Source organism: Cucurbita maxima, unplaced genomic scaffold, assembly GCF_002738345.1.
Source record: "Cucurbita maxima cultivar Rimu unplaced genomic scaffold, Cmax_1.0 Cma_Scf00007, whole genome shotgun sequence".
In the NCBI taxonomy this organism is placed as follows: domain Eukaryota; kingdom Viridiplantae; phylum Streptophyta; class Magnoliopsida; order Cucurbitales; family Cucurbitaceae; genus Cucurbita; species Cucurbita maxima.
The window spans coordinates 5,697,763-5,712,981 of NW_019272023.1; the positions used below are offsets into that span (position 1 = coordinate 5,697,763).

The 15,219-nt window shown below is 38.3% G+C and overlaps 1 protein-coding gene across 1 annotated transcript; it reads right to left on the reverse strand.

Annotated features, from left to right (window-relative positions):
* Positions 1 to 2,633: 2,633 nt before the first annotated feature.
* Positions 2,634 to 3,929, reverse strand: LOC111481540 (probable O-methyltransferase 3). Its single transcript, XM_023127014.1, has 2 exons — positions 3,143 to 3,929; positions 2,634 to 3,061 (listed from the first exon to the last, which is right to left on the reverse strand). Exons 1-2 carry the CDS (start codon positions 3,908 to 3,910, stop codon positions 2,762 to 2,764), a joined length of 1,068 nt encoding a protein of 355 aa, XP_022982782.1. The 5' UTR covers positions 3,911 to 3,929; the 3' UTR covers positions 2,634 to 2,761.
* Between the last annotated feature and the right edge of the window lie 11,290 nt (positions 3,930 to 15,219).

A 15,219-nucleotide genomic window follows, 5' to 3' on the forward strand; every position in this document is an offset into this window, starting at 1 on the left:
TAAAACTAGTCACCCATGTTCTCTTTGTATTGAAACGCTCTTTTTACGAAATAAATGATTGACTTTTGAAATGATGTTTTCCTTTGAATTTCTTGCATACACACTACACGTCATGGTCTTAATGAGTCATAACTTGAGGTAAAAATTTTGGGTCGTGACATTGGGGGGAATTTTTGGCCTACATTAGAGCCTGTTATCGGTGTGGACAAGGTCATATAGCCCCGAAGTGCTCAGGGGTCACTTGGATAATCGTGGTAACCAACAAAGTGGTCCAACTGCAGCAGATCGCCCCACTCAAAACCGTCCTCCATCGAGAGCTTATGCCTTCACTAGTAAGAATACTCTAATCTCGACGTTGTGGTGACAAGTACTGATAAGAAAATAAACCACTACAAGGGGAGTAAGATTCGGATTACCTTGTTGATCGAATATCTCAAGGCAAGAACATTGTTTGAGATTCGAATCACTCCACAAGCAAGATCGATCATGTCTAGCTTGAATGATTCTTGTTGATCAAATATCTCAAGGCAAGAACACTTGCTTGACATTCGAATCACTCCACAAGCAAGATTGATCATGTCGAGCTTGAATGATTCTACATGCAACCTAAACTACATAGAGTTGCAAAGAAACTTAGCCATTGGCTAAAGAAGAGCACAAATGCTCCTTTTTACTATATTTTCCAAGTCTCTTACAAATACAACATACATGACTTTATATAGCCTCAAAATGAAACTACTACGCATTCCAAGAATTGTAACATTCATACTTAATGGTCATAATTAACCATTATGTAATTGTAACCTAAAGTAAATAAAAAGTCATAAAAACTCTAAATTGTAACCCACCCAAAATTTAGAACAATCAAACTTCACTCTTCTTCAATGTGGCATGCATTGAAACATCTTTTGATAATTTTGACAACTTTTTCTTCACATCGTCATTAAAGTATATTGTATGATTGATGTTTTTTGGTTCATATCAAGTATCTTATCTGTCCTTGGTCACCTTGCTTTAACATTATTTGACTCGGGATCTATGCATTCATTTATATCTACTGTTCTCATTGTTGCTTTAACATTGTTGCATGAATTTTCTATTATCACCCCGACAGGTGTGGATTTGATTTCTGCGAATAAGGTGAAAGACAGTCAAGTGATAGTATCCGGAATTAGCCTAGAATTCAATCTAATGGTTTTTTACATTACCGACTATGACATAATACTGGGTATGGATTGGTTAGCTGAAAATCATGCTAGTATAGACTTTTATAAGAAGGAAGTAGTGTTTACGCCACCGTCCAAGACTAGATTTAAGTTCAAGGGTACGTGTCTAGGGATTATGCTTAAATTAGTATCAATGATGAAAGCGAGGAAGTTGGTCTAGCATAGAGCGTGGGTTATACTAGTCAGTGTTAGTAAAAATTGAATTTCTAGACGTGTTCCTAGAGGATTTACCAGGAATTTTCCCTTCTTGAGATTTGAACTTCGTAATAGAACTTGAACCATGTATCGACCCTATCTCTAAGGCCCCGTATCATATATAACTTCTTAAGCTACTTTCTCTATTGTTTGTATTGTATGTTAATGTACATACCAAAAGTCATCGATATAAACCTTTTAGTTAGGGTTCTTCTTGCATTTTCTCTCTTGTTCTTTGTGTTCATCTAAATCGAATGTGAGCGTTGTTGTGCGATCCTAACATTTTCATCCACAGACAGATAGTCAAACAAAACGTTTTATTAACCATATTTGTCTAATGGATATGGTTTAAACAATAGTTTTCAGGAAACTATTGGCATGATACCGTATGAGACTTTATATGGAAAATAGTGCAGGTTTCTTTCATGTTGGGACGAAGTAGGGGAACGAAAATTGGGGGGTCCCAAATTAATTCAAGTTACCAATGAGGCGGTGTAAAAGATCGAGGCGAGGATGCACACTGCTTATAGTAGACAGAAAAGTTATGTTGATGTAAGGCGTAAGAGCCTAGAATTTGAAATGGGTGACTTGGTGTTTCTAAACGTGGCCCCGATGAAAGATGTTCTAAAGTTTGACCGCATAGGTAAATTGAGTCCACGATTGACCCATGCACTAAACACACTACGTATCAGGGAAATCGCTTTAGTCAAAATATTGTGACCAGTGAGGTTGATTTTATTTGAAAACACAAAATGTTTTTGAAACAAAAAAAATTGACACATGAACTAAACACATTACCTACTAAGGACATTGCTTTAGTCAAAATAATGTGATCAATGAGGATCTTGGCACATGAACTAAACACACTACGTACCAGAGACATCGCTTTAGTCAAAATATTGTGACCAGTGAGGATCTTGGCACATGAACTAAATACACTAGGTACCACGTACATCGCTTTAGTGAAAATATTGTGAGGAAACTAGCCAATAGAGGAAACCACGTGAAAATAGGAGGAAGAATTGAGAGAGAAATACCTTACGTTGTTTCAACTGAGTCACTTTAAAAGTCCTTTTCTAGAGGGTATAATGTAACACTAAGTAGTTTGAAAAAGAAAAAAAAAAAAAAAAAAAACTGAACCAAATATTCCAAATGTAATTTTAAGAAGATTAAATGATGCTTGTTGGAATCAAATCAGATGCACCGATTTTATAATCTTGATCTCAAGATAATAATCTTTTATTATCTGATGGATTATCATTCTTATTCTTGGATACATTAACTAAAAAGGGCATAAAATTTATTGGATTCGATAGTGTTGATGTTGTGAAGGATAAGATTCAAGGGAAGACCTCAATAAGAGACCTTAAACCCAAGAAAGTAGTTATCTTATAGTTACTAAAACCAGCTGCCATGAACAGATCCTTCCATTCTCTCTCATTTCTCTTTGTATTATTGAAAGTGGCCATCATCAACGCATTACCACAAAGCTCAGTTTCAGTTGACTCCGCATCTTCCATCTGCGTTTCCAGCACTGCCTCTATGATCACCACTTTCCCACCTTTGACGCTACTAATTGCATCTTTACATTTCTTCAGTATTTGTATGCCTTCTTCATCGTTGCATTGGTGTAGAACTGACTGGTGATCACCAAAATCCCAAACTAAGTACTTTTTCGGAATGTTTAAGGTTTAAAATCTAAAGGGAAACAACCTTCATACCTTGAGTAAGACTGCATCTGTTGGTGGAATTTGTATTGCTAAGTTCAACCCTTTTGTGGTTTGTTGCGGGAGATCCAACACAGTGCAAGTGATGTGTGGGAATGCTTCCGCTATGGCATTGGCTATAATGCCTCGATCGCCGGCAACATCGACCAGTGACTTCACCCCCTCGAACACGTCTCGGCACTCCGGCCTCGTCACAATCCTCCCAATCAGGTGAGAATCATAAGCCACGGATTGATGGAACAAATTTCTAAGATCAGGCTCATCAGCAATGTAATTCCATATTGACTTCCCATGCAACGTTTCAAAGGCAGACCCATCTGCAGTGCGCAGCCAGCTGCTCATGGTTTCCCATGGAGCCATCATGGCTTGATGGAGGGCTAGAAACACGAAGGGTAAGGCTTGTAATGTCGTCGTCGTCGTCGAAGTCGTCGTATTGGGGCGGAGGAGAAATCGAGAGGAGGGTGTAAGACCATACTTCACTACTTCTTGAGGCTGATGATTCTGGTCTTGAGTTTGAGAAAAGAAGCCAGAATGATGGAGGAGGCGCATAAGAACGCCAAGGCAATGGGCTTTGGAGGGTTGAATATGGAGCGCTTCCACTAATTCTGATAGGCTCATGGGTTGGCCATGGTTATGGATGGTATCTGGTACGCCCAATTCAATAACACATTTCAAAGACATGGAATTGATGTATTTGAATGCATGGTTCCAAATATGGGCTTGAGCTTCAATCAACTCATCTTTGTTCTCCTTCTCTCCCATGATTTCCCTCAACGATTAACTATGCCAACCCAAATATAAATATATATACACAACAGACTCAGCTTCCTTCATAACTCAACTATATAAAAAAAGTATTTGATATTCGTCACAAAAAATAAGTAAAAAGAAAAGTTAAATTTAATTTTTCAGCTTTATTTCTATTTAATATGAAAGATCCTTTATTTAAACTCTATTAATCTTCCTTCTCCAATTAATGGAATTCAACATACTAGCCCCTCTTTTGTATAACATTAAATTATTGGTTTTCCCATAGGGAAAAAGAAATCTCCTAGAGTGAATTTCGATTTTTGGTTTATAAATAGTAGCCAAAGCATGTCTATCTAGATTTTTGTGCAACATGGTTACATCACCTACCGCTGGCTTCTGAAGAATGAAGATTATCCCTTCACACAACATGGCAAGCATATAATAGCGAAATTAAATCAAGCATCATGCTTCAATAAATGATATAATTATAGCTAATCAATTTTCATGCTTCAATAAATATCATCACAAAGTTTCCCTTTCTTTTCTTTTCTTTTCTTATGTATGGTGTACCTAAGAGTGACAGAGCATCGACAATTGGACCATGAAACATGTCAAGTCTATATCATAGGCTAGTCTATATAAGATATGTAACTTAGAGCTCTGATACCAACTGTAACCATCTTAGATTTTCTATTTAACCTAAAGTCACTACTGTATATATATATAATGCGGAAATGCTTCATTAAAAACTTTATAATAAAAATATGACTTTGGTCTGACATGTCTCATCTAAAGCCTTTAAACAAACTAATACAAATTGAAATAAGGAAAATAACCTAAAGTAAAATTGCAACTAACCTATATGCTAGTAAATGAAAATGCAACTAACTTATACTAACGTATAGTCTAAAAATTCAAATTATGAAACTATCTTAAGCATGTGTCACGGTCTCCTAGTTGCAATGTCACCATCAGTCGTATAGGAGAGCTTGCCTTTACCTAAAAAATGAGAGTAGCACATGACTTAGTATTTTAAGAAATACTCAGTAAGCGATCCCCCAATCGAGGCTAAAAGCAATCACATACAATTTCATGAGTGAGACCAATCATAAGAGTCTATTTTCCTACCGTAGCTATCCTAAACGAACAATTGGATGTGTACTTAATTTCTCTACACATGATCCCCACATGCGAGTATGGACACACCCGTCAGTTCACATACCTCATGGTCCCCTTTCTGGTCGGGCAAGCATTCTCTGGTAGTTGTTGATATCAGACACCCGTTAGGAATTGCAGCCGTCATGGTAGCATTATGGTTAACATAATGATCGATTCTCTGTCTCATAGCGTACGTGTTCGTACTATTGTGAAGGAGAAGGGGTATCCCCCCATGCATGAACACACAATAATACATGAGATCCCAACATTTTTCCATTTTCATTATCATATATACAACCCCGCTAGCGTCTTTCTTCATATCATATCATTTTTATCATATCTGTCTTTCTTCATATCATATTATTTTTATCATATCTTCCATGCATGTATTGGGGGTTGTATTTCATGTCAATTCGTCATATTGCATGTCAATCATATCATGTCATATCATATATCATAACAGTCACATAATATATCATGAGCATGCTTTCAACATATCATATCTTAGCATATCATATCAATTTATCAAAATACAACATAACAATCACGTATCATAACATATACACATCGTTTCATAATAATTTGCATATAATGGCATATGACACGTGCGAAGCCATTCGCACGTGTCATCATGCAACACACAATTAGAACCAAACTACGATGGGACCACTTACTTGGTTGGCTTTAGCCAGCGTTTTCTCTAATTTGAGCACGTTCACTCCCGTTCCTTAAAATTGTTTCAACCATCGCCGGTTGTCATTTCCTATTAGAATATCAATCAAGTTTTTTAAGTAATCTAAGAATTCTTAACTCAATTGAAGTTAAATTGAGAAATTTATTCTTCTACGGACCTAAGGTCAAATTCAACTTCGGATGGGCAAAACAGTGGAAGATGGCTAATTTTCCTTTACCAAGCTGAAAGAGTGAGCTTTTAAGCCGCAAAGCCGTTTAAGCCCACTAAGCCGAGGAGGTGTTTTGCTGCAGGTGTGACACATAACACAATCAGATGCTGACGCATGTGCAGGCTGCTTCAGGTCGAGATGTGGGTCGAGGCACGGGTGCAGCTTCTGCGGTGTGGGCTGAAGCGAATACTGGGCCGTAGCAGGTTGGGCCCCAGGCGTGGGTTTCTTTCGGGCTACAGGCACGCGGGTAGTGGATGTTGGCTGCAGGTTTGGGTTGAAGAGCTGACGAGCCGTGGTTGAACGTTGGGTTGTGGGTTGTGATCGACCTAGGTCCGGATCCGTCGGATCTTATCTTCCTCACCCGAATTATTCTCGATTTTCTGGCATTTTTCTCTCTTTGAGAACAACACTTCGACGACCACTTCTCGTCATCTTTCCTTCTGTATGTCTCAATTGACCCTTTCTCTTCTGTTAGAGAAATCTTTCAAATTTGTGAAAGAAATCCCACTTACACTACACTGACTACCGAAAGAGACAACTCTATTTATCTAAAAAAAACCTTCTATTATTCTTTTTTTTTTTTTTTCTTTTTATCTGCTATGGTTTAGACAAAACGAACCATTTATTTATAAGCTATTCTAAGACTAAATATAATCATGAGAATGCCATTATTTCATAACCCATAAAACGTAACTATTTCTATAAATACTCTGACTTTTCATCTCCAACACTCTTTCCTTTTTCCTTTACCATTAACATTTGAATTTAAAACCCACTCAAATTAACTAAAAATAACACTATTTAAAGTGTATTCAATAAAACTCCCCCTCCTATCATCTGTCATGCCAATCATTTCTTGTATTAGTCAAAAATTACTTTCGGTAACGGTTTTGTAAAGATATCTGCAACTTGATCCTGACTTATCACATGCACCAATTCCACACTTCCTTCCTTCATATGATCTTGGATAAAGTGAAAACGAATGTCAATGTGTTTGCTTCTTTCATGGTTCACTCGATTCTTTGCCAACTCAATTGTTGATTTGTTGTAAATTTGAATCACGGTTGCACCTAGTTGCTTTACCTTCATCTTGCTCAATAAATTTCTAAGCCATATCGCGTGACACACACACTAAGATGCTGCCACATATTCAACTTCACACGTCGAGAGTGTCACAATCGGTTGTTTCTTTGAAAGCCAAGTAAATGTTGTGTTGCCCATAAAGAATACATAACCCGATGTACTTTTCCGATCGTATATGTCTCCCACCAATCACTGTCAGAGTAACCAACCAACTTGTAATCTTCTGTTTTCGAGTAGAATAACCCAAGTGACACCATTTTTTGGATGTACCGTAGGACTCCCTTCAACGCCTTCCAATGTGAATAAATCAGCTCCTTCATGAACCGGCTTATAATGCCGACACTTAATGAAAGATTTGATCTTGTCATGTAAGATAACAAAGGCTTCCTACCAAACTCCAGTACCTATTTGTATCTACTCGTTCTCCTTTATCGTACTTTGAGAGTTTTGCACCTAGTTCCATTGGTATTGATACTAGGTTGCAATTTTTCATCTTGTACTTCTTCAAAATCTCCTTTGCATATGTCTCCTGTGATATAAAAATACCCATTTCTCCTTGTTTAACCTTCAAACCAAGAAAAAACTTCAACAAGCCCAAATCTGTCATTTCAAATTCTTGTGTCATTGTGCTTTTAAACTCTTCTATCATCTCATCATTGTTACCTGAAAAAATGAGGTCATCGACATAAAGAGCAATAAGTATCACATTACCTCCACTCTTCTTTGTGTAAAGTGCATGCTCGTGGGGACATTGCTTGTACCCGTTCTCTTTGAAATATGTATCAACGAGTATTCCATGCTCGTGGTACTTGCTTCAACCCATAAAGCGCCTTCTTCAATTTTAGTACCTTCTTCTCTTCTCCAATTTTCATGTACCTAGGTGGTTGTTTGAGGTAGACTTCTTCTTCAAGCACACCATTCAAGAATGTCGACTTGACATCCATTTGAAAAATTGGCCATTTGAATTAAGCCGCTTGGGAAATGAGCGATATGATTGTCTCCATTCTTGCAACGGGAGCAAACACTTCGTCATAGTCGATTCCCGCCTTTTGCTTGTATCCCTTCGCAACAAGTCGTGCCTTGTACCGCTCTATCTTGCCTTGAGCATTCATCTTTTTCTTGAACACCCACTTCACACCAATGGACTGACTTCCTTTCGGTAATTTTGTTAACTCCCATGTATTATTGCGATGAATCGCTTTAATCTCCTCATCCATGGCAGTTTGTCACTTTTTGTCTCACACTGCCTCTTCAAAGCTGATATTTTCAGCATCTGCCAGAAGACATACAAGGTGTACCTCATTTGTTGAATCATATAAGTCTCGCAAACTTCGCATTTTGGGTTGTCATGGTTCATTTTCATTATCGGAAATTTCTGAGTTTGTTGGTATACTTGTTGGTGCAACGACCGATGGTTTTCCAATTTCGATATTAACTTCCGTCGAATTGTTCCAATCCCATTTGCTTGCTTCATTTACTCGCACATCACAACTCACCATCACCATCTTGCTTATCAGGTCAAGTAGCTTGTATCCTTTTGTCTTCTCTATTGAAAATAAAACTCGCTCTGATACCAATTTGTTGAAATAACACTCACTAATCTGTGAAGTGATCTCACTCTCACTAACAATCGAACGCTCTGATACCGCTTTGCTAAAGCACTACTCGCGTACTTGGAAGGAGATGTTGAGAGGGGAGAGACAAGGAAACAAATAATTCTGAAAAACTTTTTTTCTATTACACTATACTTAAAAGGAGACAATTTCTCTCTCTTTTTTGCTCTCATTGCTCTGCTTTTACAATCCGAAAACAAACGTATTTATAAGCAAACATGGCTATCCCTAAAACCCATTGTTTCCTAAAAGAATTCTTAGCCTTACATTTTTCAATGCTTTGTCTTTTCCACTCAATTTCAAAACTCACTAAAATCAAAGTACTAAACTTAACTAAAAATAAAACTACCCTTATCATTTAAGTTTATTCCAACAAAACTCTCCCATACACTTAAATGCTATATTCAACGATTCCACCTGTGCCATTTTTCATGTTCTCGAGCTCAAACGTGGTTTCTTTAATTTCCTCTCTGTCCTCGAGCGGCAAACTAAGCTTGTCCTTTTCTGATGAGACTTCATTTGGAGCTTCTCAAGAACAGCCCATTTGAGACTTCAACTCCTCATTTCTCTCATTCTCAGCCACGCTCGACTTAGACGTTATAGCTTCTTTCAGTTTACTTAATTCCCTTTGCAAGTTCACAACGACATTTTCCATTTCCATTTTTGCTTCCTCCATTTCGGCTTTATCATGAGTGAGTATCTCAATCGTGTGTCGTAAATTCACTTCCTCCGGTTGAACCCGATTCATGTTCACATCGAGTGAGTCTCTCTATTGAGTTAGCATCTTTATATCTTTCTCCTCCCTCACTAGCTCGTTCACTAGAGCATCAATCTTCATTAACAAGTCATTCTCTTTCTTCACACCTTCTTTCATTTTCTTCATAAGCTTAGAGATTACTTTCCCATTCTCTTCCTTTTCCTGTTTGAGATAGAAAGAACTCTCACTCAGCTCAACCACTTCCTTCTCTAACCTTTCAATCTTCATTTCTAAATCTTTCTTTTCTTCTTCCATTTTCTCTTCCATTCTCATCCTCTTTCTTCTTTCTTCCTCAAATTGCCTTTCCCGCCATCGAAGCTCTCTCTCTTTGAGCTCGGGCTCTTTATTATCCGGTTGTTCATCCTTCTTTGATTTTCTCGTCTCCGCTATCAAGATTCACCCAAATTCGCTGCGCATCACCTCATTTCCAATAGTTTTCACCACCTCACGACTATTGCTATCATCTTTTGCGCCGCTGTATTCTTTTGTTTTCAACTCTTCACTTTGGCCCATCAAGAGAATGCCTCCGTTTGTTGCGTCATCCAAGGTTAGGTTGATCACTTCTTACACCTTTTCCTCAGCTCGCCAATCTCTTGCAAAATGACCTATTCTGCCACAATTGTAACATTTGTCGGAGTTACAATTATTTGCATAGTGGCCATATTTTTCACATTTATTACACTAGATGTTGGAATAATATCCTTGACCGCGTCCTTGATTGCATCCTCTTCCATGCCAATTTGTTTGGCTCGACTGTCTCTTCTCCTTATAATTTTCTTCATTGCTGCTACCTTGACCACCTCGACCATTTTCGCAACTTCCTCAACCTCTACCTTGAATTAAGAGTAGAGTACCTTTCATCCTTTATTGATGTTTTGGTTTGAAGTGCTTGATCAAGTGTCTCCTCCTTCTTTTCTTACGTTGCTTATGTGCCTCGAGAGAACTGGCGAGCTCACCGACCATGAACTTCGCTAGGTCTTTTGACTCTTCTATCGCACATACAACATTCTCGAAGTTATCTGTTAACGACCTCAAGATCTTCTCCACAACCCATGTCTCGAGTAACATTTCTCCATTTCGATTTAGCTGATTTGCCACAGTCTGTACGCGCATAATGTAGTCAGATACATTTTCTGACTTCTTCATCTTCATGCTCTCCAACCACCACGAAGAGTTTGGAGACACACTTGCTTGACTTGATCGGTTCTTTTGAACACCTTTTCTAAAGTGTCCCATGCTTCTTTTGAAGTAATTGCCTTGATAATCTTCTTAAAGCCCGACTCGTCAACAGCCCGAAACAGCATGTATAATGTTGTCTTATCCTTTGATCGCAATTCTTTTAACGCCTTGTTTTGTGCTGTCGTATAACCCGTGGTATCCTTTGGTTTTTTAAAACCTTTTTCGACCACCTCCCATGCATCTTGAGAACAAGAAGAGCTTTCATTTGGATGCTTCAATTCTCGTAGTTCGTCTTTGTTAATCGCGGTAGCGACATTTGACCCATCATATTCGTCATCGGCTCTGATACAAATTTATTGAAAATAAAACTCGCTCTAATACCAATTTGTTGATAACACTCGCTAATCTGTGAAGTGATCTCACACTCACTAACAATTGAACGCTCCAATACCGCTTTGCTAAAGTACTACTCGCGTACTTGTGAAGGAGATGTCGAGAGGGGAGAGACAAGGAGACAAAGAATTTTGAAAAACCTTTTTTCTATTACATTATACTTAAAGGACAAAATTTCTCTCTCTCTTTTTTGCTCTCGTTGCTCTTCTTGCTCTACTTTTATCGCGGGAAAACTAACGTATTTATAAGCTTTCTAAACACTAAACATGGCTATCCCATAAAACCCACTATTTCCTAAAATAATTCTTGGACTTTCATTTTTCAATGTTTTGGCCTTTTCCTTTACGATTGAATTTCAAAACCCACTAAAATTGAAGTACTAAACTTAACTAAAAATAAAACTACCCTTATCATTTAAGTTTATTCCAACATTCTCATCATACCCAATAAGTCACACTACTGAACACTTTAAGATGAGAAACTGTAGGCTTTTCTTCGCTCCAAGTCTCTTGTGGTGTTTGATCATCCAACTTCACATGTGGACATCGATTTTGTATTAGGTTATGGAGCTTGCTGCTTATTTATAGCTGAGACAATGGTTATACATAGTAAGGCTATATTTGATAAATGGCATATAAACTAAATTGTCATAAATAGTAAATAGCTATGTATAGTACAAAGCTATATCGGGTAAAACTATATATGGCAAATAGTTATATATAGTAGATGGTTATATCGGGTAAAGCTAAATATAGTAAGCTAAACAATATATACATCCCTAAAGGCTGAGCTTTGAAAATGTACTTTCTGTATTCTCTGTTTCTCTCTTACTGTACATACTTGAAGTCATCAATATAAATCCTTTAGCTAGAGTTCTCCTTGCATTTTCTTTATCATGTTCTTTGTGTTCATCTAGATCGAGTGTGTGCATTGTTGTGCGATCCCAACAACTGGTATTAGAGCTAGGTGGAAGTCACCACGATCTGTGAAGATAGAAAGTTCAAAGATTGGAATTGAGAAGTTCGATGGATCTGATTTCAGTTTCTGGAAAATGCAGATTGTAGATTATTTGTATCAGAAAGATCTTCACGAACCCTTGTTGGGAGTGATGCGCCGGATACCATGACCACGAAGCAGTGGAAGCTCAAGGATCGACAAGCCTTAAGGCTGATCCGATTGACGCTATCCAAAAATGTGGCGTTCAATATCATCAAGGAGAAGACAACGTCAGATCTGTTGAAGACGCTGTCGAATATGTACGAAAAACCGTCGGCTATGAATAAGGTGTATTTGATACGGAGATTGTTCAATCAACAAATGTCTGAAGGTGGATTTGTTGTTGATCATATAAATGAATTCAATATGGTCGTAAGTCAACTAAGTTCGGTGGAAACTAATTTCGAGGATGAAATTAAAGCATTGATTTTGATGTCATCTTTACCCGAGTTGTGGGATACTGTTGTTGCTGCAATCAGCAGTTCGTGAGGATCTGATAAACTAAAGTTTGATGAAATTTGAGATGTAGTTCTCAACTACAGTATTCGCAAACGAGAAATTGGAAATTAATCTGGTAGTGCTCTCAGTGTTGACCAACGGGGAAGAAGTAAACCGAAGGGCCCAAACAAAGAGCGATCAAAATCAAAGAACCGAGAAAAATCTCCAAATAGACCAAACGTAACGTGTTGGAATTGTGGAGAAAAATATCACTTTCGGACAGGTTGTACAAGACCAAAGAGGAAGCAGAATCACAAATCTGAAGATGATGATGGTTCTATAAATTCAGCAGAAGACATTGGGGATGCTCTAATCCTCAGCGTCGACAGTTCGATTGAATCCTGGATTTTGGATTCAGGTGCATCTTTTCATTCGTCTCCAAATAAAGAGTTGTTCCGGAATTTCAAGTCTAGAAATTTCGAGAAGGTGTATCTCACCGAGAACAAAGATTTGGAGATTAAAGGAAAAGTAGATGTCTGCATAAAAACTCCGGCAGGAAATCAGTGGACATTAAAAGATGTCAGATATATTCCTGGTCTCAAGAAGAACCTGATCTCTATTGGTCAGTTGGACAGCACAGGTTATGCAACAAAGTTAAGAAAGAGTTCGTGGAAGATTATGAAGGGTGCTACGGTGGTAGCACGTGGATCAAAATCTGGAACCTTATACACCACTTGTAGGGTGTATGAACATAGCTGCTGTTGCTAAGAGTGCTTCAAATTCAAGTCTATGGCACAATAGACTTGGACATATGAGTGTGAAAGGAATGAAGACGTTGGCTGCGGAAGAAGTTTTAGAAGGTCTGAAATCTGTTGATGTGGGTCATTGTGAGAATTACATTATGAGCAAGCAGAAACGAGTTAGCTTCACAAGGACTGCTAGAGAAATGGAACCAGATGTGGAGCAAGGTTCGATGAAGCAAGTGGGAGTTGAGCTTGAGTTGCAGGGAAACTCACCTAGTGATGTTGTAGCAGATACTCATGAAACTTCTAAGACTACTGCTGAGGAACCAAATGTGAAGCATGATTCCAAGACAACGAAGCAAGTGGGAGTTGAGCTTGAGTTGCAAGAAAACTCACGTAGTGATGTTGTAGTAGATACTCATGAATGATTCCAAGACAACGAAGCAAGTGGGAGTTGAGCTTGAGTTGCAAGAAAACTCACGTAGTGATGTTGTAGTAGATACTCATGAAACTCTTGAGACTACTGCTGAGGAACCAGATGTGGAGAAAGGTTCCAAGACAACAAAGCAAGTGGGAGTTGAGGTTGAGTTGCGGAGAAAATCACCTAGTGATCTTGTAACAGATACTTAACAAACTCCTGAGGTTGTTGCAGAGGAATCAGCAGTGGAGTAAGTGACACCTGAACCGTGTTGAGAAGATCATTCAGTACTATCAGAGTACCAGATATGTATGTACCTTCATTACACTATCTGTTGCTGATGAAAGAGAACCACAACCCTTTGACGAGACCCTATAGTTGGAGGATACAACCAAGTGGGAGCAAGTCATGGATGATGGGATGTCTAGGCTTCAAAAATGCGTTATATTGAGGCTGAGTATGTGGCAATAGCTGAAGCTGGAAAGAAGATGATATGGATGACTGACTATCTGGAAGAATTGGGCAAGAAGCAGCATGAAAAGATTCTTTTTAGAGATAGTCAGAGTGTCATACAGTTAGTGAGGAACCCAGTCTATCATTTAAAGATAAAACACTGAAGGCAATACCATTTCACTTGTAGGTTAGTGGAAGATGGTGATGTGTTTTGAGAAGATATATGGTGCAAAGAATCCAGCAAACATGTTGACAAAATGTGTTGATGTAGAAATATTGAGGTTGTGCAAAACCTCAATTGGTATGGTGCAATAAAGATATTCACTGATCGTTTGAGAATGAAATTCTTGGTTGACTGGATCAGTCTCCAAGTGGGAGAATTGTTAGGTTATGGAGTCTACTGCTTATTTATATTTGAGTCAACGGTTATACATAGTAAAACTATATTTGGTGCTGAGTTTTGAAAATGTACTTTTTGTATTCTCTGTATTCTCTCTTACTGTACATACTTGAAGTCATCAATATAAATCCTTTAATCAGATTCTCATTGCATTTTCTCTATCCTGTTCTTTGTGTTCATCTAGATCGAGTGTGTGTTGTTGTGCGATCCCAACATTTTGTACATAGATGGCGCATTGCACGGCTTCTGCCCAAAATTCTTTTGGCATCCTTTTGCTCTTAAGCATTGACCAAATCATGTCGAGAATGGTCTGGTTTTTTCTCTCGGTCAAACCATTTTGTTGATGGGTGTACGGTGCGGTTAAATCATCTTATACCTTGCTCCTCGCAATACACCATGAAAGTCATCGAAGTATACTCGCCACCTTTATCGGATCGTACAACTTTGATGTGTCTACCATTTACCTTCTCCACCATCACTTTGAACTTTTTAAACACCTCGAATGCCTCGGATTTTTATTTCAGAAAATAAACCCCAAGTTTTTCGTGAGTAATCATCGATAAAGGAAATGAAATAATAAGTGGTATAAGGCATCCTACTGCGCCGGTGTGCCGTTGGAGCTCGTGCACGACCATATCTATGGGCACATTCAGAATGCTTAGGAGGTTCTAGGGAGAGGCGGTAATGATGGTCGTTTATATCCTCAATCGATCACCAACGTGAAGCCTCGATGGGAAGATGCCACACGAGGCCTGGTATAACCATCATCTCCGAGTGTTCGACTGTAT

Bases quoted from the DNA above. Each gene is read 5' to 3' on its own strand.
- LOC111481540 (XM_023127014.1), bottom strand. From the start codon at position 3,910: ATGGGAGAGAAGGAGAACAAAGATGAGTTGATTGAAGCTCAAGCCCAT. The intron at 3,062-3,142 runs GTATGAAGGTTG...GGTGATCACCAG, and splicing joins CAGATGCAGTCTTACTCAAG to TCAGTTCTACACCAATGCAA.